The sequence below is a fragment of the Phlebotomus papatasi genome, chromosome 1 (genome assembly GCF_024763615.1).
Source record: "Phlebotomus papatasi isolate M1 chromosome 1, Ppap_2.1, whole genome shotgun sequence".
NCBI classification, from domain to species: Eukaryota; Metazoa; Arthropoda; class Insecta; order Diptera; family Psychodidae; genus Phlebotomus; species Phlebotomus papatasi.
The window spans coordinates 64,665,536-64,689,065 of NC_077222.1; the positions used below are offsets into that span (position 1 = coordinate 64,665,536).

The 23,530-nt window shown below is 32.5% G+C and overlaps 1 protein-coding gene across 6 annotated transcripts in view; it reads left to right on the forward strand.

The window, feature by feature from the left end:
- LOC129800021 (1-phosphatidylinositol 4,5-bisphosphate phosphodiesterase epsilon-1-like) overlaps nucleotides 1-23,530 on the forward strand; it is a 248,331-nt gene that overhangs the window by 145,337 nt on the left and 79,464 nt on the right. For all 6 annotated transcript variants that reach the window (XM_055844374.1, XM_055844370.1, XM_055844371.1 and 3 more), the window contains exons 5-6: nucleotides 393-512; nucleotides 12,858-13,003. In XM_055844374.1, coding sequence (XP_055700349.1) covers nucleotides 393-512; nucleotides 12,858-13,003 — 266 coding nt within the window. The remainder of the gene's footprint in view (nucleotides 1-392; nucleotides 513-12,857; nucleotides 13,004-23,530) is intronic.

Sequence of the window (23,530 nt, forward strand, 5' to 3'; positions counted from 1 at the left end):
ATTTAGATGGGAACGATGGAAAGCTCATAAGGTTGGCTTAATAATGAGTCTTCATGTCTCGGTGTTTTCCAGGGGAAAAGCTACCAACGCAACATCTAATTTATCATTTCTCAAGAGACTATTTCCCACTCAACGTTCCATACAAACTCCTGAGTGCGGAAAACACGATCTTCTACCACATTTCCCTTCTCTTCAGCAGTTTCACCATTGAGCCTCCTCATCGCCCACCCCCCATAACCTTAAATTCTTAATTCAAGCATCTACCCACATGAAATATAGCATTACAGCAATTTTCGGTTGAACGTGAAATTAATACATTCTTAACTGTGTGACTTATTGCTGGGGATGACACTGGCACTTTCGCTGAATCCTAGGAACAAATTTTCTTCCAGGTGCCTCCCGTAGAATACTTCAAACATGTGATATTAGAATTGCAAGGCGAAACTGCTGCGGTTCCACCAACTCCACCACCACGATCGTCAATCAGAGGCCTCCAAAAGCGGTTCGATGAGGTGAGTAAAAGCTGTTTAGTCTAAAAGGGTGGGTTAAATTACTTATTTTTATGCTTTGCGCGCTGAAATTAACGTGTTTTCGGTTTAAAATAGGCTTTAATTTATAAATTTTGAAATTATGATAATTTATAAAATATAGAATGTGTTAGAAATGAAACAATAGTAATTTTTATTGAAATTTATTGAATATTAGAACACTGCAGATTTCTTCCCTTTCGTCCTTATATACAACATTAGTGTACTGTTATTGTAAATGGTGTATCAGACGTAAACCTTTTCACAGCTTCACTCAAAGTAACCCCTTATTTTTATATTTTACTTTTTATTTGAAAAACTAAAGGGGAGGGTGTCAACGCGGCGATGACGTAAAGAACCATGATACTACACTTTTAGTACATTTTCATTGTTGGTTACAAAAATATTCATAAAAAAAATCTTGAAAGAATTATTCAAATTCAAAAAATAAACATCTTCTGATATTAGATCAAAAAATTGTACATATATGATGATAAAAGTAAAAAGTATTTCAGTGGAATCCTAGTCAATCCTCTCTGTAAAATAGTTTTTTTTTTTTTGATTTTTTCTCTGGAAATTCGTGCAAACCAACTTCAACACTAATATTTTAAAAGAAAAATTATTAAAGCTTTAATTTGATTTGTTTGATTGCTTGAACCTTATGACTGGAATTTCAGTAGTCTTTACGGGAAACTGGGGCTAAATTTGTCAAAACGAAAATTTAAATATTCACTATTTTCTAAAATAAAAGAGACTGAGGCTTGAAATTTTTATTATAGATAGACTTCATGAACCTTCTTAAACTTACAAAGTCTCAAGGCATTCGGGGAAGGATTATGTAAAATAAAAAATAATGAAATTTTGAGCCCTATTTTCGGAATATTTGGCTTACAGAAAATATCAATACTGATTAGCTCAATTTAAGAAGATTTCACGTTAAGATAGAGAAAAATTATCTTCGACAAAGTTGTAGAGGAATAAATTTCCTATAAAAATATGTATATTTGATACTTTTAACGTGTGCGAGAGTAAAACGTCACAAATTATCCGAAGACTGGCAAAATTTGCCCCAGAAATTTTGAGAATCTCCACAAAATCGACTTTTAGAAAATGATTTGAAAATCACATTTCTTTCGAGATAGAGGAAAATAGTCTTCTACAATGTTGTAGAGCAGTTAATTTCCTATTGGTCTTAAGATCTTTAATAACATACTCAGTTGAAAATAAATTAAAATAAATCTAATCTCTGCTAAATCGGTTGAAAAATAAAGAGTTTGAAATGTTTGACAATTCTTTATTTAAAAAATTTGACCAATTTGACATATTCTAATTTATATAGGGTAATATCACAGGCCATTAGTGATCACTTATGGCATGTCCTTTTTTATGGCTTCGTTGCAATTTTTGTTAGAAAATGATTCCGAAAATCAAAATAAATGTGATGGCCTATCATAAGTCATCAGATATCTTTTTAATTACGCCATAAGTAAATACAGGCCATAAGTAATGTCGCCACCCTAGTAAATTATATACCATGATAAGGCTTGGGGTTCGAGGACAAGTTATGAAGATAATGAGAAATCAAGATTTTACATAATGAAATCCTTACTTTAAGTTTAAGCAATAAAAAAGTTAGACAATTTTTTTCTTATATTAACCTCTGTTGTACTGTGCAATAGACGTTCTATATATAGTATTCTCTATATAATAGAATAGCTTTTGTATACAAACGTCGTTGGCCTTCAAGACCAGCAGGTGGAAATGTCTCTGCTGTTGATGCTTTTGCCTCAGGAGTGTCGGTATCACTCAGGGCACTCAATTCATTGAAATACTCTACGATTCATGGAATTCCTTTGTGATGTCCCCAATGAATTCAAATGATTCGTCATTCAACTTTGGTAATTGCAAAAATTCAATTTACCCACAAAACCTCACTTCAGACATTCAGTTAAATTAACCTTTACATTTAACTTATTAATTTTGTATTCCTGTGCTCCCAACTACGACAAAAGCTATGTTGTTTTTTTTGTGTCCAACAGCTTTTCTCGATGGTGCCCTTTTAACATTAGGAAAAATCTCTTTTGGCTGTGTGGGTGGAGTTCTGAACAAAAAATCCATAAGAATGTTTTTAGCAAAAAAAAAAAAACTTTTCTGCACTTTACGATTTCTTTCAACAATAAGAAACGAAGAAGAAATAAAAGTGTGATGCTTTATATATATACTAAAGAGAAAAATATGTGTGTAATATATTATGGGAAATGTATAGGAATCTCAAACGTGAGCACAGGGAAAACTTTCACCAAGTCAAACAATTTGGTATTGTGCGAAATAACTTGGAACACATGTCGCCGGTTAAGCGATACCATAGCACCGATTTTTTTTCACTCTTCTGCACTGAGGAAAATAATTCAAATAAAATATTGTAGAGAATGTAATGAAAATTGATAGTGATTGTTGAATAAATTAACATAAGAAATAAAACGAGAAAAATTTAAATCTAGAATAGTTCTATTAAATTTGAGCACTTCAAGCTTACTAAAATGTACGGATTAAAATATTTACGGTAATTTAAAAAAAAATTAAAAAAATGATTTTTTTAAATCTAGGAACACATAGATCGTGAATATATTTAATTATCCAAGATGCGATGCATAAAATTTTAATGGTAGAAACTTTTGTTTCTTGATTGTTAAATGATCAAAAAAAATTTTTTGACATTAATGACATGATCGTCCTTAAAGGGTTTAAAAGTTCGCAAACTCAAACCATCTAATGAACTTGTAAAATGGTCTTCTTACACCATATGGTCCTAAGAATTATCCTTATGGTTTAAATACTGCAATTTTTTTACACGCAATATTTTATTAAAAAAAAACTCACTTAACCCTTTAACGACGAGACACTTTTTACGGACTGAAAATCAACAATAAAACTTAAACTGAGAAATATAATCAATGATAAGTCTTACTTCTAACCTTGGAAAGTCCAACAAAGTCTGATTCGGTGTATTTTGTGCTTCTATGAACGATAGGGACAAAAATAGCCCAAAAATTTAAGTAATTTTTCTGACAATACCAATGAATAATATTTTTCGCTTTAATGAAAAATATTACGTATGAGTATGAGTATTGTAGTTTTTATTTCCAACAGGGTTTTTTTTAAAAAAAAATTGGAAATATGAATATGAAAATTTAAAAATTTATCATTTTAGAGCTAAAAAATTTACTATAGAAAAAATAGCTAGAGACTTGCAAATAATATCCTAGATTACTTCAACCTTCTACTTTGCAATTACTTACAAACCTGAGAAGAAAATAACTTTATGTAGCCAGGAAAAATTATTTACTTTATGGAACACCGATGTTCCAATCGTCCTTAAAGGTTAAAGGGTTAAGTCGAAATTCCAATTATTGACATACTGCTGTTGAGGACATATATGAAGTCTACAAGAATTTAGATTTACCAGAATCACAAAGCTTCATTGATCTGCAGTTCAATGATATCCTCAGGTTGGTGGCAGACTTGCTCATGAGACTAATGAGCTCATGAGGCTAAAGATGGCTAATATGCTTAAAGTCAGAGGGAGATTTCAAGTCTAATAGTTTAAGACGTGAGGTTTATTCATAAGGCAAAATTTTTGGGAAAGAAATGGTTATAAAGGGCAAATGACCCATTAGACTTTGAAACCTTACTTAAGTTGTACCGTAAAGCGGTCTTCAGACTGGAGTCTTAGCTCAGTTCCCGAAGGTATCAAAATCTTACGGTACTATTACACTAGGATTTTTCACGTTTTAATTTTAAATTCAATTGAGCCAATTGAGCATTAAGATTTCTAGAATTTACTTGAAAATTCTCACAGCCAGGACACATTTTGCAAGAAATTTGCTCAATTTTAAATAGTGCCGCAAGATTTTTGTTTGTGAATGACCCCGGAAAATGTGTAATAGTACCTAAAATGTCTTATAAGTCACTTATTTGTTATTCAGAAGCATCATCAAAGCCAGAAAAGAGATTTGTAGGCAAAGGGCTGTTGCAGCGACTCTGATATTGATAATCTGTATGAAGTCGTCCCAACTTTCAACTGAGATTTCTTAACACAACAATTTCCTTCGAATGGCTTTGGAGGAACTTAATAAATTACTCCCGATACTTAAGCTTCACTTCATGCAAGTTTATCACTAAAACACTGTACTTATCTTATTTTTTTTGGCCACAAATAATATTAATTACGAGTAAATGAATTTAATAAGAATAATTTTCTTCAAAAGACTACTTATTTAACTGCAATAAAATTGAAATTATTGAGCAATTTTATTACTTTAATTTGCTGAATTCATATATATTTGAGCAACCACATTTATGCTTATTCTAACATATTTAAACAGGTTTTTCTAGACCAAGTATTAGTTTTTGTTAATAAATAAGTGAAGATCTATCACTTCAATTTGTTTTTAGTGCAAAATAACGCATAGGAACAAATCATCTGAAAATTAAATTGAATTTACAAACTGAACAAATCTCCTAGTGTGATAGCACGGTTAAGGAGAAATTTTAACACTTTTTAAGAACTAAATAGATCATTTATCTTTAATAATCCAATCCTAAGGTAGATTTTTCCAAAAACTACGTGATTGATAAGAAATTATAACAGTTAAGCCATTTAGGTCTGAAGCCCGTATAAGTGCGGGTGACTATCCCATGAGGATGACATTGACACCCCCTGTTCGTAAAGCTTTTTTTTATTTCTAGAACTTAAGAATAGTCTTTACGTATCAGACTTGGTACATCGGATCAGTAAAGACCATCCTTAAGTTCTAGAAATAAAGAAAAGCTTACGAACACGGGGTGTGAAAGTCACCCGCACTTACACGGGCTTCAGACCTAAGGCTTAGCCAAATGGTTTAACTTCTCTAACTTAGTTACTGCTAAAGGTTTTTGGGAAAATTTTGATTTTGAGAATTTTGAAGGTTTTTGGGAAAATTTTTAAATATTGAGAGTAAATGATCCATAAGATTTTCAAAAATCGAAAAAATTAATTGTTATTTATGAATTTGAAATTTTCGGGAACCAGGCTAAACCTCTAGTCTGAAGACCACTTTACGATACGTTATTCAGGAATTAAAAACCTTCAGAAACTGGGCTAAAGCTTCAGTCTGAAACTCGCATTATGTTGTTTAAATTTTGGTAATCGCTACTACTATTGCCTGTTTCTAAAAATTACGATAAAGGCAGAGTAACGATGGTGTAAACTGTGACATTTGATAACTAACATTTGATAACTTTGATATCTACAACAAGACTCTGTTTCTACAATATTAATGCGACAGAATAAGTCAGTCTGGGTTCAAGACTAAGGATTTAGCCCAGTTCCCTAGTAGTGTCTTGAAATTCTTAAATAACAAGCAATTTTAGTCGTTTTCCAAAAACTAATGAATCATCTGAATTTAACGTCTAAAAATCTCGCCTGATAAGAAATTAAAGCCTTAGGTCTGAAGCCTGTATATAGCTTAACATCAGGTGGTTCTTCAATTAAATGAAACTTTTGCAACGTCTAGAATAATTCAAATGGATTTTTGGAATCCAACAAAATTTTTCAATTTCATTGAATATTTAATTTAAATATCACTACGACAATATATTTTCGCAGTGTAACATCCCTCGTCTGGGTTTTTATCAACATTCTCCATACACCCACAAAATATGGCTTTTTGCAGCAACTCCAAAAGGTTCTTTAGTGAAAATGTATTGCGAAGTGCGTAAATTATGCCTTCATCTATTCACATGTTACTCGACGCAGACACGCAATATTTGCTGTCACGATCTATTAGAAAATTTTGGCTTCTGTTTTCTTTAGTAGAGCAAAGAAAAAGCCTTTTTTTCCTAACAGAGCAAAATTAACATATTTAGCCTTTTCTTTTCCGCACACTGACCCCCTTGATTTCAAGGCGTATCACTTTTTTTTTGTCCGTAAACTTTTTTCTTGCGGAGTCCGTACACGTGGGGTTAAGAGTTCATATAGTCGAGATTTACCAAATTCCAGCAATATCCGTACAGCTGAGTGGTGGTTATTTTTAGCCAAGTCTTTTGTATGTTCACACCTCATCTCTGTCCATCAGCATAATGTTGAGAGAAATTCACCCAAAATTGGTGTATCGAAAGTGAGTGATGAAGAAATTCCTCAATTTTCTCTATCGGATCATGTCGTCTAAAGGACGTAGTTTTTTTTCCATTCTCTCGACATGTCCTTATCGTAGTCCGTAATGGAAAATAATTCTTCTGCCCTATATAAATTGCGATGGTGGGCTTTTTTTTGTTTATATACACGGTGGGATTTTTTTTTCATTCAGCTCTCTAGCCGACTCTTGAAACTTGAGCTCCATGTTTATTAATTTTCTTCTTGACGGATCAATATTGTGTGGTGTGTGTGCGATATGAAAACCGTATAGCGTTGTGAATTTCAATAGGACACCCACTTCTCCATTTGTCTCCAACTCACCCTCATTTCTATATATACAATACGTACAATACCATATAAAACAAACGCAACAAGAGAGGTGGATTTCTGCTCAGGGATGACGATGGGCGGTTTTCAGAATCGACTATTTTCACATAACACTTCCTCTGGGGGCGCATAAATAAATATCCTTTGTGTATTGTGTGCCTTACATACGCAATATTATTTTCTCTGTGGCAAAAGAAACCAAAAAAAATCTCTTGGTTTTTTTCTTTATTTTATCCGCAGAGAAATAAATCCGGATTTGTGATCTATTTTGATATTAAAATTGGAGTAATTCGCCTTTTTGGCTTTTTCCTTAATCACAGCATCTGCTGTAATTCGATTTAAATTTCAAGGAAAAGCGTGCTACATTCGGACGACTCAAGCTTCGTACAATTCACTTTTTTAAATGTGTTTTATATGAATTTAATCTATTATAATATTGTATTTTAATATATAGTTCTATGGGTAAAATTTGCAAAAAAGAGCTATGGTGCTATGGGTTAAATCCACAAGGAACATAGAAAAAATTGGGTTTTCCGAAGGTAGCACGCTTTCCCCTATTAGGGCACTACTACATCATATCGATCCTAAACTTATGGGACTATCATAGACTAACAAAAATTAGCAATTATATTTTGTAAGAAATTTATGTATTCAAATGGAACTTAGTATTTCGGTTGATACATAATTCTCCAAAAAAATCGGTTTCTATACCAAAAGCAATTGACCTGATTTTTCAACATTTTCAGTTAAATTTCCCTAAATAATTATAACCTTAGGAGAAAATATTAGCAAAAACTCTCGCTTGTTAATACCGCGTAGATGCGAGTGACTTTGGTCCCAGCTCTTCATAAGCTTTTCTATAATTCTAGCACTCATGGATGGTCTTCACTGATTGGACATGATAGACAGGATCAGTGAAGATCATCCATAGGGGAAAATACTCTCCCTGCGAATGTTCACGGCTTCGAATAATATAAATTTTCCTTTATTTTTCCCAAGAGACTTACACATTTCTATTAATTATTAGTTATCTCTTCATCAATTATTGATAATTACGTGGTAATTATGTATAAATATCTTGGGGAAGATAAAAGAAATTCACCTAATTCGAAGGCATGAACGTTCGAAGGGAGAGTACTTTCCCATAAATGCTATAATTGTAGAAAAGCTTACGAAACACGAGGCAAAGTCACTTCTGGAGGATAAAGTCAACAGAATCTATGACAAATTAAAATAAAATAAATAATAAAAAATAAGTAATAAACCATAAGGATCTGAACTGTGAACGGCATTTTTGAGAGATAAAATTGGTGTTCAAGAAGACAAAAAATCTGATATTTAGTGAAAACGTACTTTTTTAGAATTCACGAAGAAAAAGATACAATAAAAATTTATAATAAGTGTACTTTCAGAGAATTAGTAATAGTTGCATGATAACTTAACTATTATTTTTATTTCAAAATTTATGTTTTTTTTCTAAATCTAAAAATCTTTAAAAAATCTAACTACAGGAAGATTATTCAGATCCAATAGAATGGATATATATTTCAAAATAGTGTTTTGAATACTGAATTGTAATCCACGAAATAGGTGAAAAATAAATTAAATTGAAAGTTATTGATCAATTTAAAAAAAAATAAAAGTTTTTAAAAAAGAATTTAAATGCTCTTTAACATAAACACAAAAAAAATAATAAAGGAAAGTCTAATTTAAGGAGAATTGCTATATCATAAATAATACGAATCCACGGATTTGTGTGTTTTAGTAAGAGAAATGATATCCGTAAAGAATATCCTTTAAATCACCTCAATTCGATATCACCTACTGTTTAACCTCAGGAATAGGGAAACAAACTTCTTCTACAATCCTATTCACTTGACTATAAATAATTCCATCTGCCTTAATTTTATTATGATTTAAAATTGATTTAGTATAACGGGAGATTTAAAATAAATTTCGTGATCAGGTGGCACTAGTATCGGTGTCTTTTATCAGAAAATCATTCAAAATAATTTGACTAAACTTTTTATCCTAAAATAAATGTCCAATTTCTTGAATATATTTAGAATTTTATTCACAATGTTTTATTCTCCTGACATTGTGATAAATGTGTGAAAAGCGAATTTTTCAATACATTTTTCTAGCGCAAAAAAAATATTATCAGGGGATAGAGGGTGACAACGTGAACCATTTTATAGAATTCACCGAGACTGTATGTATATCTCAAGGGAGGGGAGTTACCACAGTGGAACAAGAGTTAAAGCTTTACGGATCATTCGGTCGACACGCACCACCCGGCGTCTCCATCGAGGCCTCTCCTGTTCTTTCTCTGTTAACGGCAGAGAGACGACTGTAATGTCCTTTATTTGCCCCTACTCTCAAAACAGGCCCAACACTTAAAGTGGCTCATTTAGATACACCATCGAGCGTAGTATTTACACGAAGCAGAGAATCTTCTTTATGCCAAAGAAATATTCTTGCCATTTAGTCCACATGGTTTTCTGCTTAAACGTGTTTTTAATTAGATCTCAAGGTGGGTATTAAATTATTCTAATGGGTGGGCCATAGTAGAGTCATGGGCTCAAATTACCAGAGAAAATACACTAATATGGCACCGCAGGGAGTTCTTCTTCATTCTCTCAGTGCTTGTCTTACCACCAAAAGCTCTTGGACAAGTGACACAGATGAGGTGAACATCGTTCGGTTCGTACCCAAGGTGATTGTATACGATGTATGGTATATTTGTTTCATTTTGATCCACATAAAGACAAGAGAAATTTATGTATTATAGGTGTACATAAACATTTTTCTTCAGAGATTGAAAAACCAGTGACAAGCTCTGATAGGCTTAGGGTAATTGGGATTTTTCTCAAGTTGAGAGTTACGTGGAATTCGGTATCACAGTAATTTCAATTCCAAATTGAATTTTGGGAACAAAGAAGAAAATAATCTCGGTGACGAACAAAATAGATAAGATTGTTTCGAATTTAAGGGTATAGCAAGGTTATCTGTAATGAATCACATATTAAATAGCTTATGTAGACTCATTTTAAGAGAAATTTAATGATTAATTAAAACGTTATTATTAAAATTTCTTTGAACATCGTAAAAAATGCATCGTAACTTTCGTATATACATGATAATTCTAATGATCCTTTAACAGAAGACAGTACAACTTATTGCTATCTTCCGTATACGATCTTATAATAACTAAAAAAAATTTTGAATTAAAATATTTATTAAAGATTACTAGATCGAAATTCGCTAGGGGAGACTGGGGCAAAAAATCACAAAACGGATATTTTATTTTTTTACAAAGTACTCGAACGCTCCAGAAATTTCTAATTAGCGCAGTTTTCTAGGAAATTTACCGCTCTACAACTTTGTGAAAGTAATTATACTCTATTTTGTAAGGAAATACGTTTATCGATCCGTTTTCTAAAAGGTAATTTTGTGACCATTCTCAAAAATGCTGGGGCAAATAGTATCAGGCATGAGATACTATCACATTTTGATTCGCATTATTACGGGATTCCGTAAATTAAAACAAATACCTAGATAACATAATTTAATAGGAAATTTATTCCTCTACACCTTTGTAAAACACCATTTTTTCTGACTGAACGATAAAAACGATTTCCAAGCTATTTTAGAAGAAAACACACAAAAGACTGCAAATCCTTTGACCAATGCAAACAACAACCGGCGACACTTGGCATTGACGTTTTTTTTTGCCGTGAGACATCATAAATTGTTTCGGTTTTTCTTACTTTTTGCTCCATACCTTTTGTTACTTTTTACCCCAAGTGGACGTTTTTAATAAAAAGATTTCTTGAGAGAAGAATCTTTGTAAAATTCAAAAATAGAGCGAGGCTTCGTATTCAAAGAATCCAAGTCATTTAGGAAATAATCATCAGTGCATAAATTTTGAATAATAAGTAGGTAATAATTGATGTATTCTTCAAGGAAAATATTTTAAAAATAGGGCTAAAAATTTTGATATTTTTTATTTTCTAAATTCCTTGTTCGAATTCGAAGAAACATACAATATCGAAGAAGGTTTATGGAAGCTATTTGTGGTAAAAATTTTAAGCCGCTATCTTATTTATCTTGTAAGATATTGAATTTTGAAATTTTCGATTTGTGACTTTTTGCCCCAGTCTCCTCTATCGATGGATTTTTGTATTCATACTATTTTAAATTCTAAAAGAAAACAGGCCAATTTCTACAATTTCGAATATTCTTATCTAAACAATTTTTTGTAGAAGCACTCCCGTCTGTTAGTATATTTGGTCCTGTACAGTTTTAATTTTCTTTCTAATCGAATAATGAATTACCTTACACCGTTAGTATATAGGATGACTTATCGGTTATTTCTTTAATTGGAGAAGTGTGCTATATACAGTGTTACAACTTTCTATAATTATGTCAAAGGCAGGCTGGCTATATATCTATTTCTCTCTCGAAGTATAGGATTGAGCGTAAAAACTTGCATCCGAGTTAATATATTTAGAAATTAAGCCTAGATACCCTCACCTAAGGATATGTTTTAGCTGAGGGATAGTTTTATAAGCGATTGACTACCGCGATCCTGAATCGCAACAATATTATTGTACTTCTATATCTCAGAAAATGAATTACATTTATTTTCTCAACTATTTTTCAGTGTCAGTCATTCGGATGTAAGAAAGCTTATTTCCGGATATTTCGTGTGTCGATTTTAAAATTTCATAAAGATAATCGCAAATGATATTTTGAAGTTTAAGAGCAATTTTTCGCCCATATAATTTTTAAATAATCATATTATAAAATTAGTAAATTTGAGCCTCAGTGGATCAGTTGGTAGAGTAGTGTCTCTATGACTATGAGGTCTCGGGTTCGAAACTCGGCAGCTGCAGATTTTTCAGCAGTCGTATCGTATTAGTCCAGTAAATGGATGAAAAACCAATGCCTATTGCATAGACAATGAACCTCCTAAATAGAAGAGGCTGGTACAGAAACGAGTTCGGCATAAAGACTTCTGTCGATACAAATACACATTCACTGCAACTGATCCAACCAAGGCTGGTCTGCCGCAACATATTTAGAAACAACACTGTGTGTGTACCTCTGGCATACAGAAGCCGAGATATGGAGCTGGATGACCGCTTTTGGGGTTAAAATAGAATGGAGTAATGGGGAGTGCATAATGGGCCCAAATAAGTGGCCTGGATGCAGCGGAACCGATAAAGGTTTAAACCGACCCATAGACTAATCTTAATCTTAAATTAGTAAATTTAAGACGCGTTATTCTCGTGATTAAGGGGAGGATGGGACAATTTCAGATTATCGAAGTTATTTAAGTTTATACTCTTTAATATTTTCGAAAGTAATACCGTAGATGCGGGTGACTTTGATCTCAGGGGGTGACATTGCACCCCTGCTTTCCGTAAGCTTTACTTTAATTCTAGCACTTCAGAATGATCTTTAGATTATCCTCAAGTATCCTAATGCCCACTGGACCATTTTTAAGTCTTAGAATTAAAGCAGAGTGTGCGAAGAGCAGGGATGTAGTCACTTCCGTAGTGCAAAGTCACCCGCATCTACGGTACATATACCTAAATTCTCCACCATTCCGTATCACAATCAAGATGTCCTTATACAAAGTTAAAAGCTTATTATACGAATTTAGGTTTAATCTATTCAATCTCAGGTAATTATGCACAGAGCTTTGTTAACGTTGACCGATTTAGCATAAATTGTAATATACGTAGTAGGGGATGGTTAACTGCAAAACTATAAAGTGACTAGAATATTCCAAGTTATATTTAAATTTTAATTTGAAACAGGTCTGTTCATGGGTGGCGCACTTCATTGTGTCCCAGAGCTCGCAGGATGAACGCAAAGCGGCTTTCGCGTGCTTGCTGCGTGCAGCTCTCACATGCTGGAATATTGGTAACTTCAATGGTGCTCTGGAAATTACGACAGGACTACGGTGAGTGAATTCCCATACAGTTTTTTTTTACATAGAAAATTTGTTCCCTCAAAAAATTGGCGGTGTAGCAGAATACAAATTAGAACAATGTATACAACAAGGTTTCTCTCGTGGCCCAGCATATAATCAAATTGTATGTGAATTCAAATTCGAGAAAAGAGTTTCAATGGGAAAAACACACATTGGGAGCTTGTGCTGCTGTTAGGTGTTAAATCGCATATGTGACGATTAAAAGTTGTCAATTGTATTGTGTCCAAATTGCGAAAATGTGCAGAAAACTGCCAAAAACGAATTTCTCAATCACGCTTGGGTCAAAAGTGAGAGAGAGTTTTAGGTGGAAAATTAGGTGATGCCTCAGAGGACTTCGTTTACCCCAAAATTCTACTATTCGCATCTGATTCTGTGGATTGAGTTCTGTATTTGTTTATTAAAATCTCAAATTAATTAAAATTTAAATGGGTGTCGAATGTAACTAAACCAAATTGGCTTCAAGCTGGATGCACACAAATCAAATCAAACTTTATAAGCAAAGCACAATTTTGTGGTCCTATGAAAATTGTTTAATTTAATTAAATTTGGCGTTGACTATAATTTAGTGAATTCATTCTATTTTAGTTTTTTTTAAGTTAAGTTAAATACAACCTAAATTTAATTTGGCTTGTACTTTGCGAATGCGTTTTTCAGGAACATAGGAGTTTGTTTACTCTAAACCCAAACCAAATTGTATGTATTTAAATATAAAACTATTTATGATTCATTTATAATTCATTTATATAATTTATTTATTATTGATTTTAATATTTATAACTAATTCAATGACTTATTTATACAATAATTGATTAAATTAACTGTAGTTTGTTATATTATTCAAACCAATATAAATGTAATTTCTATTATTATCAGTTTAATTTAAACGAGTGATCATTGATAAAAATATGTGGTATGTTCTAAATAATTTATAAAATGTTTTTAATTTAATTTAAATTTAAAAATGAAGTAATAAGTTGTAAGACGAATCGGTTCCGCGGCTCTAAAATCCATACCGTTATTATGTGTCCTTAGCGTCCCTAGAGACTGATTGGGTTAGACTATTAGCCCTGTGAGTGGGAGTTGCAGTATGTGCAGGCAGAACATTCATTAGTGGTTGAAGCGTACTTGATTTAAAATGTCCGCATTTGGACCAAACGTTCTGGATAAGATTGTAAAAGTGTATTAGCCCTGAAGTGAAGCAAAATCTCACTGGTAATCACCGGTATCCAAATCAATTCCTTTGACCAGTCTGTGGATTGTATTTTGTCTCCCCTGAAAGGTTTACAACAAACATCTAATTTTTACTAGCATACTATTCAATTCAATCAAATTGTGCTGAAATAAGTGTTGTATTGCAATTCTTATACCAGTTTCTTTTCAACAGCGATATAGGATTTTACGAGTTTAGATAAACGAAATTATTTTCAAAATCTCAGCTTATTTGTGGACACAACGGGGAATTTTTGATCTACTTATTCTAACCTTAACTTAATTACACGTTAACAATTATGTTAAAGTATAATTTGAATATGATTTTTTTCAATTTAAATTAAAAATTTGGGATTTTCTCGAGTACTTCATACTTCATATAGACAAGAGAAAAAAGCCCAAAAAAGTATATTCTTGCTTGATTGCAGAGCTTGTATACTTATCTTATGCCGTAGACACACTTACGACTTTTGCCGAGAGACGACTTAAGTGGAAAATTATGGAACTGTAGATTAACCATTATTTCTAATATAATTTCGCTAAGCCGTCTCTCGGCTAATCCTCATGTCTGTCAAGGCCCTTAGCCTCCTAGAAAATCTTAAAGTTCAAATTTAGATTCTATCCGAAATCACCCCATTATTGTAACTCTATAATTGATCAAGTTAGTTGGTTTTGAATAATTCTCCTATGGAAAAAATTAGGAAATTCTTTAATCCTTTAAAGACGATTGGGTTACCTGTGGCCCAAACCAAATTTGTCATAAGGCCTTTTCAAGTTATGATTTGCTCTAAACAGTCAGAAAAATGATTTTTTCTGATCCCCAATTTTTGACCCTTTCCCCCTTGACCCTTTAACGACGAGACAGTTTTCACGGACCAAAAATCAGCAATAAAAATGAAACCGATAAACAAAATTAATTAAATGTCTTACATCTCTTATTGGACAATCCAACAGAGTTTGATTCGGTGTATTTTTTTTCTCTATGAACGATAGGGACAAAAACAGCATAAAAATGTAAGTAATTTTTCTGACAATACCAATGAATGATAATTTTCACTCTAAGGAAAAATATTATGTTTGAGTATTGTAGTTTTTTTTACCAAAACGGTTTTGCTTAAAAAAATTGGAAGTATAAAAAATATTTAAAATCACTTTTCAATATGAGAATTTAAAAATTCGTCATTTTTTAGCTTAAAAATTTACTATATAGCAAATAGCTAGAGACTGGCAAAAAATATCCTAGATTCCTTCAACCTTCTACTTTGTGATTGCGTACAAACTTAAGAAAAAAATAACTTTAAGTAAGTTAGGAAAAATTATTTTCTTTATGGGACACCGGTGTTCCAATCATACTTAAAGGGTTAAAGGGTTAATAAACTGCCCACAGATTCAATCTTTTAATGATAATGCTTCTTCTGTGCCCCATTTCTTAAGAGGCCAGTGGTAGTACTCAACCAGATAAGCATTAAGCGCGGTTCATCACTGAAACCAGGGACTTCTTCCCAATAGACTCAATACTCTAGCCATTGATCCACTGAGCCCCCCAAAAAAGCCGAATAAAACTCATTTATATGAATGAACTCACCTCACCTTCCCTTAAATTTCGTCACGTTCTTCAGAACGAAGTGAAAAAGTTTCTCTAAAACGGACAGATATGACCTCACAGTACCATCCATTGTTGCAATATTGATTCTACTCGATTCATTGATATGCATAGTTATTTGATGTATGCAATAGCACTGCAAACTTTTCTGATTATCTAACTTTGAGGAAGCAGATGGGAATAGTATAATACGAAAAATAAGGATTACAACCAATGAATACGGATAAATATTTTGTCAGTCTTGTGGTGTATTCGATGGATTGAGAGAAGTAGTGATGATTCGGTGTATCTTTCAAACCAAGTGTGACAAAAGTATTTTTCACACGAATAATAAATAATGCGAGGATAGACATCTCTGAGAGACACGTTTTGTAGTGACACGACTTTTGCATCAGTTTCTTACTTTGCTGCCTGGAATGGGGCGGGTATGGGGTGGAGTTTCGAAAATAAGTTTATATGCAACCAAGGAACAAGTCCTAACACTCAGCACATGGTTGAAGTAGCATTGAATATGCTAAAGGAGTACACAATGTCGTATCTAGTTTGGCAGGAAGGGTATGGTATTGAGTTAACAGACGGAAATGGCTGAACATGAGGCGGAAAATAATTTGTATACGGTTGGATTATCTGTTGAAACTACCACTGTGCTTTTGTGGCAAATCCATTTATGTATAATAAATGAGATAAGTTGCACAGAGGTTAATTCATTTTATAATCGAGATGCAAGAAAAGTACTCAAGGGTAATTCAAAGCAGTAAATCTTCAATCCCCATATACATTTCTCATTGCTCATCTTTACTTCTTTTTGCCAACACTCACATTTCCGGTTTTCTTTTTCATATTCTTTTCGTCTGGGGCATTTTCAGAGGAGTTTTTTTCGATTCCGCCTAAACTTATGATGTGCAAGCACCAAAAAAAACCATGAGAATGCCAATTCCAGGATGTGGATTAATCTGATGGTTGGCTGACATGGAGCCAGGACGAGAATGTTTTATACTTAAAGTTAGGTGGAAAGTTAGCTTTGTAGGATGATAGAAGGATTTTGATGGGTTTTCCTCCCACACAACGTAACTGGGAACAAAGGCAAATGGAAAATCCGTATGTATTTTCCCGCAGTGTGAGCGGTAAAATAAAGTGAATGAAGCCATAGACAAAGGATGAAACCGTGTAGAAAAGGAGCCCTCGAGCCTTGGGTGAGAATTTCCGACAATCTACAATGAAGAAATTAAACATTCTTCACCTTGCCTCTATGAGGACATTATCATTTTGCACAGGACGTTTACATAAACTGTATTAGAGATCCTATAACCCTTGGGGAGGACCATCTAAGGGGTTACCAATTCCGGGAAAAAATTCACAATTTGAAATTACAAAAAAAGTAAAACAAATATTTTTCTAGGAGCCTTGTATTTTTCTGATCAAAATGGATGGCGAAGTTGAAAAGCTTTTGTGAAATGCTAGAATTGTCGAGTCGAATATTTCTACCGCACATAAGAACATGTCCTGAAGCATTCAAAATAATATTTTTTCATGGTCAAATATTACAAAAACTTGTAGAGAGCATATTTATCAATCGATTTTAGAAAATTTGTTGTCTTAGGAAAGGTTTTGAAATCAATGACAAGCCTGAAGTAATCGCATACGATTTTAATACAATAATAATAATCACAAACTCAAATGTACAGCCCCCTTAATTTTAAATATGTTCATTTAAGTTGAAGTTTACTTCATGAAGGGATTGTATATTTTCTAATAAATTTGATATGGTCCTTAAATAAACTTCAGTCGATTGTAATCCGGAATGACCTTAAATCATACTTAAAAAAGGATGTTCAAGGTCAGTTACTAAAACAAGAAAGCGTATTTATCAACAAATTGTCTCATGTTGGGGTTTTTAGGATAGTCTTGAAATCTCTGATAAGTGATACAATTGTAATTCAATCTTGGGGAAAACGTTCTACGTTCGGATGACTCAAACTTCGGACAACTCTTTTTTTTTCTTTGTATTCTTAATGGATTTGACCTATGGATTTTTTCAGGAAATTTGAGGCATTGGGATGGTTATTAAAATAAATAGTTATAATACGTCAAATTCATTGAAAACATATTGAAAGAAAAATTTGTTCGAAGCTTGAGTACTCCGAAGGTAGAGCGCTTTCCCCTAATCCTAAGTTTAACTCTTTCGCGTCTTTAGGGTCATATATGACCCGGGGAAAAAAGTTTCTTTTTGGCTATTTACATTAATTGAAATCTAACTGGAATCTTGAGAAAATGAGCCAAGAATCTTACATCCTTCTATTATGATGTCGTGCACGAACAGATAGATTTCAATTAATGTAAATACCCAAAAAAAACTTTTTCCCCGAGTCATGACATTACCCTAAAGACGCGAAAGAGTTAAGCATTTAAGACATGGCAAGTTCAAGTATGTTCGACTATTTCTTTAAGCTGGGATGCTTTGCAATTCTTGAATTTGCTAAAACACATCATGAAGAAACGTATAATTAATTTGTTCAAAAATAATAATAAAAAAATCAGTAATTCTAATGTTTAATAATAAATTAGGCGTCAATTTGTTCATTTCCCTTTTGCAAATGTTGAAATTACTTCCAGTTTCAAGAACTTTTCAAATTTTATACTTTGGTGGAAGTGGTTAATCCTCTAAGGACGATTGGGTCACCGGTGACCCAAAAATGATTTTTTCTACGGCCATCTAAAGTCATGTTTTGCTTTAAAAAGTCAGAAAAATTGATTTTTTGTGATCCCCCAATTTTTGATCTTCTCGTCCTTAAATGCTTAAGAAATAATTTCGACTATTATTATATTATTATATTATTATAATTTCTGCTCATACTAGCCATAGGCTATGAACTATTTGACCTTGAAAAACCCCAAGTTGGAAAAATGTAACATTATTGATTTACGTAGGTGAAACATCTACCTGAATAACCTGTGAAAAGTTTTAAAAATTATAAAAATCGTGTAGAAATATTGACTTTTCAAAGTTTGCCTTAAAACCCGAAATCCTCATCTATTAACGTTTGTTTTTTTAACTCGATGATTATGTAAAATAGACGGACGAATAAATAACTTTACGCCTTTTGCAAAATGACAAATCCAAGATTTTTATATTACATTTCTCTAAGTTTAAAGTATACCAATGAACAGAAAGAAATAGAGAAATGAAAAAGACTTTCACCGCACTATTTCCCCTTTTTGTCCCCTATAACCGTATTCTACGTGTTTTACTTGATTTCTTTAATACAATATTCACCTCACTCTTCACCCCCAGGTGTCTATTATGGCAAAGAAGGTAAAGAACTTGCTGAGTATCGAGAAGTACTTAGGCTTTCAAATTGGCATTTTATTGGGGTTCTTCTTTATTCTTTACCAGTATTACATTCAAGAAATGTGCCTGTGGAGTGAAATTCAACACAAGATATCAGATAAAGGGAGTAGGTTCAAATGGGAAAAAAAAAAGAAAACGAGTATGATTTTGGCAAGGGTAAGGGTATAGTGGAAAAAAGTACAGGAAAATATAAGTAAAATGATAAAAGTATATGTATGGGAAATTCCCATATCATATTCTACATAAATTATGATGATATTGAGGGAAAAAAATCTGTGATGCGCAAGATCTTGTGAAAATTCAATACTTGAGTTCATGTCGTGAAAATTCATTTTGACATTTAGGTTTACTGCATTTATTAAATTTAAAACTTTGTCACATTAATAATTAAACATATGCTACACATATTTATAAAGTTTCAAAATATAATGTGATGCTCATAACTCTATGCTAAAGAAGCATCCTATTTGCAGAAGATGTCAACTGAAGTTCTAGAATCTTACTATTTATATAATTTATCAAGTTATTTAGTCACTTGCATTTAAATTCTACTTGAGTATGTATTTCTTGCATTATGACGAAAAAGTAAATTTTATTTTTCACATTGAGATGAATTTCACTCTTCGGCATTTCTGACCGTTTGACGTTTGATGTAAATTAACTCCTTAGGGCCTGTTGAAACGAGGGTAATTTGAAACGGACTGCACTGCACTATGCTATGCAGTTATCTGTAGGTCTTCTGGGTCAATTTCTATCTGACATAAGATATGATTGATTTTCTATTTTATTTCGAGTAATTTAATAATATATAATAATTTTTTTCGACCATAGTGAATACCACTGGCACTAATATTTGGAAATTCGGTCCTTGTGCTGTACTTCTAATTCCTTTAATAGCCGGCATTCCGGTTCTTAGCTGGGACCTTATAAACAGCATCAAAAATTTTCAGAATGAATAAGTGTTTCATCTAAATTTTACTACTTTGGAACACTTGCTCTTTTTCTATCTAGCCATCTCCAGTGGAAGATTGAGTCAATTATCCATTGCTAATCTACTTTCACATCCAATTCTGCAGTACAAAGACCGAATTCGAATTTCCGACACCAATTTTATCAGCAATATTTTAAAAGAAATAAAAGTATATCTATGCTTAGTAACGGAAATATGTTGAAAGACAATAAAAAATTAAGACATTAAGAACTCATCTTCAGTATCAAGCTAATCGCGTGATCTTATGTCGCTGTTTTCGGAAGTTCGAATGCAATGCTTGGGTCAACAATTCTTTATTTATCCTATCAATCTATATGAGAAACAATCCGACGGTGTAGATTTTAAAGATCTCTGATTGGTAGAGTACTTTTTTTTAGTGGATATGTGAGAATTTCCTCAGAAGGGGAAGGTAGGGCTACTTTGAGCTGTGGGGCTACATTATTATACGATTTTTTCACATACTTATAAAGGAAACGGGGTTTTAGCATGATGTAATTTGGATAGACAAAACAATTGTGGACCTAAATAAAATATTTGTATTAACCACTTTCATTTAGAAATAAACGAAAAATCGTATAAAAATGTAGCTCCACAGCTCAATTAGCCCCACCTTCCCCTATATGTTCACAAATTAATATTTCAGATTATGCCAAGGTTAGATTTTCGGAAATATTTCGAAGGTAGAGTTCTCGTAGAGCGTAGGCGTAGAGGTATTTTAATGAACTAAAAGGTACGCAAAAATCAATTTTGTATATGGTAGCTTAATGTAAATATATGGAAAATTTAACTTTTTCAATGGGAATTTCGAACTAAAATGCCCCGGTTTGATTGAGCCTTTTTTTATGGCCAATAAGAAAATAATAGGGAACCGATGATCCAAATTCAAACCAAGATAAAGTAACAAAAATATTTAAAAAACCAAATTTGAGACAAAAATATCAATAATTTAAAGTGCAGAGCCTTAAATTTCATGCCCTGTAAATCCCTAGATCCATTGATGAAGCAAGATAATTCTAGATTTTACCACTGAGGAAGGCTTGGATTCGAGCCGAGAGCTTTGGGCAAAATCGTCTTTTTTTCAAGTCACTCTATAAACCGACGCTCACCGATACCCAAAATAAGTAAATACTTCTGAACATTTCAATGTTTTTTTTTATCTCCAGTAATCTCTTATCAATTATTTTTAATAAGTTTCTTAAGTAAAGTAGCAATTTCTCTTAGTATGCTACTAGGCTAATTATTCAGTCAGTAAAATTGCTTTATGCGTACTTTAAGTTAATGAGTGTGTTTATTTTGTCTTTTATGCACTTGATTTAACAATGCGATTATACATTTCCTCGTAAATTTCACTCGTTCTTTATAAATTATCAAACAAATATTTAAAAGAAAAAAAAATAACAAGAACAATATGAGCTGCTCATTATATTTGAAAAACATATAATTGAGTTACGAACTAATTAAAAACCTTACTTTTCTCTGAGTGATAGTAATAAAGATTTTACCATTTTTTTCTCACTAATGCACTTAACCGCAACACCATTCACAATTCTCATAATTGTAATTTTAATGAAGCTACATGGTAAATTACACACAAAAACACATTCTATAGATCCCATTCAGTTATTCTTCACTGGAAAATCATATTTCCACCCTGAAAAGCTAACTGAAAATGTGCGTAGGAGATAAAGGAATGTATGAAGGTGAAATCCTGTAATGTTATTTAAACTTCTCCCTGTTGAAGGCATTGGATTTTCACAATTTCCATCATACGCCTGGGCTAGAGAGTATGAGGAAAATGTAGATTTCTGGCAATTTCAATAGAATTATTTTATTTGACCGAAAGAAGAAACATTAGAGAAATTGTTGATTTTTCCTTTGATGAAAATGAACGTTCCTCTCTACAATATCTCATATATATATACATTTTTATTAAAAAAAAACTCTATAATCTTTCTTTGCTCAACAAATACAAGTCTATGCTATTGACAACAATAAAATTTATCAAACTAACATAATTAGAGAAGAAATAATAACAGAGCAGAACATTGTAAAATGTAACATTTTTCTATCGTTTCTATCACCATTTTTGTCACTTTGACATATAAATGCCCTGTCAAATTTTGAAAGTACAGAAAATACAAATGGAAATGAACAATGGTCGATCAATGCAAGATGTCACTATAGCAATTCTCTGAAGCTTTCTGCTCTCTTTACTCTCTGAATGAGACATTTAAGTATACTCTTGCACCTTCAAACATTTTCTTTTTTATGTTCAGCGGAACCGAATGCTTTTACGTGAATTTCCTCTTCGTAAGGACAAAAAAAGGAATAGCAATGCGTCCCAACTAGCGAAATGCTCGTATTTGTGCTTTTAATTTGTAATTGCAAGAAGAACAATAATCGTTCGTGAGTTTGATAGGGGGGTGGCATTACTTATGGCCACATCGCAATTTTTGTCAGAAAATTATCCAAAAACCAAAAAAAAAATTGATGTGTAGGGTAAAGTAGTACAAGTTGGACAATAGTAGAAGTTGGACAGAGCTTTTTTTCTTGATAAATTTAGTACTTCATTTTTATTTGTATATTTTTAATGCTTTAGTTTTATAATTTGGTTCCTTGTGCTTAAAAACAAATTTTGTACTGTATTTATCAAGAGAAAAGCCATGTCCAACTTTTGCCGGCGAATTGTCCAACTTGTATCACTTTACCCTAATCGGACATAATATACTTTTAATTTTGCAGTTTTTCGGAATCATTTTATGACATTATAGTGTTTTTTTGCGAGGAGGCCATAAGTAAAGACAAAGGGACAAAGGCAACAAGTAATGGCGCCACCCTATCTCTGCAAACTTCAATTGTGTCGTTTCTGTTAAAAATTATTTATAGGTTCATAATCGATTGAAAACGATACTGTTTATTGCGGTATTTGAAGACCTTTGAAATGAATATTACAACATGGTAATATGTATTGGACTGGTGTGAATTTCTTTGGAAGATTCCGGTGATCACCAGTGATCACCAGTATCTTCTAAACGTATTACAACATGGTTCAAACGGTCTAGTAATGCAGCATATAGGACTGATTATTCTAAGCCTTGAGAAACCATTTAGGAGTAGCTCAAGGTCATAAACGTTCATATATAGATGAAGTGTCCGCCTAAACAATTAATAGGCAAAAAACAAACGAGCAGTAAAAAATTAAAAATGGGCAGAAAAAATTAAAAATGAGCAGTAAAATATCTGATTATGGTCAGTAAAAAATTAAATCTTTACAAAAATGGGTATAGTTTATATATTTAACGTTTAAAATGTTTGCAGATAGACTGAAAAGACTTTTATTTTCCC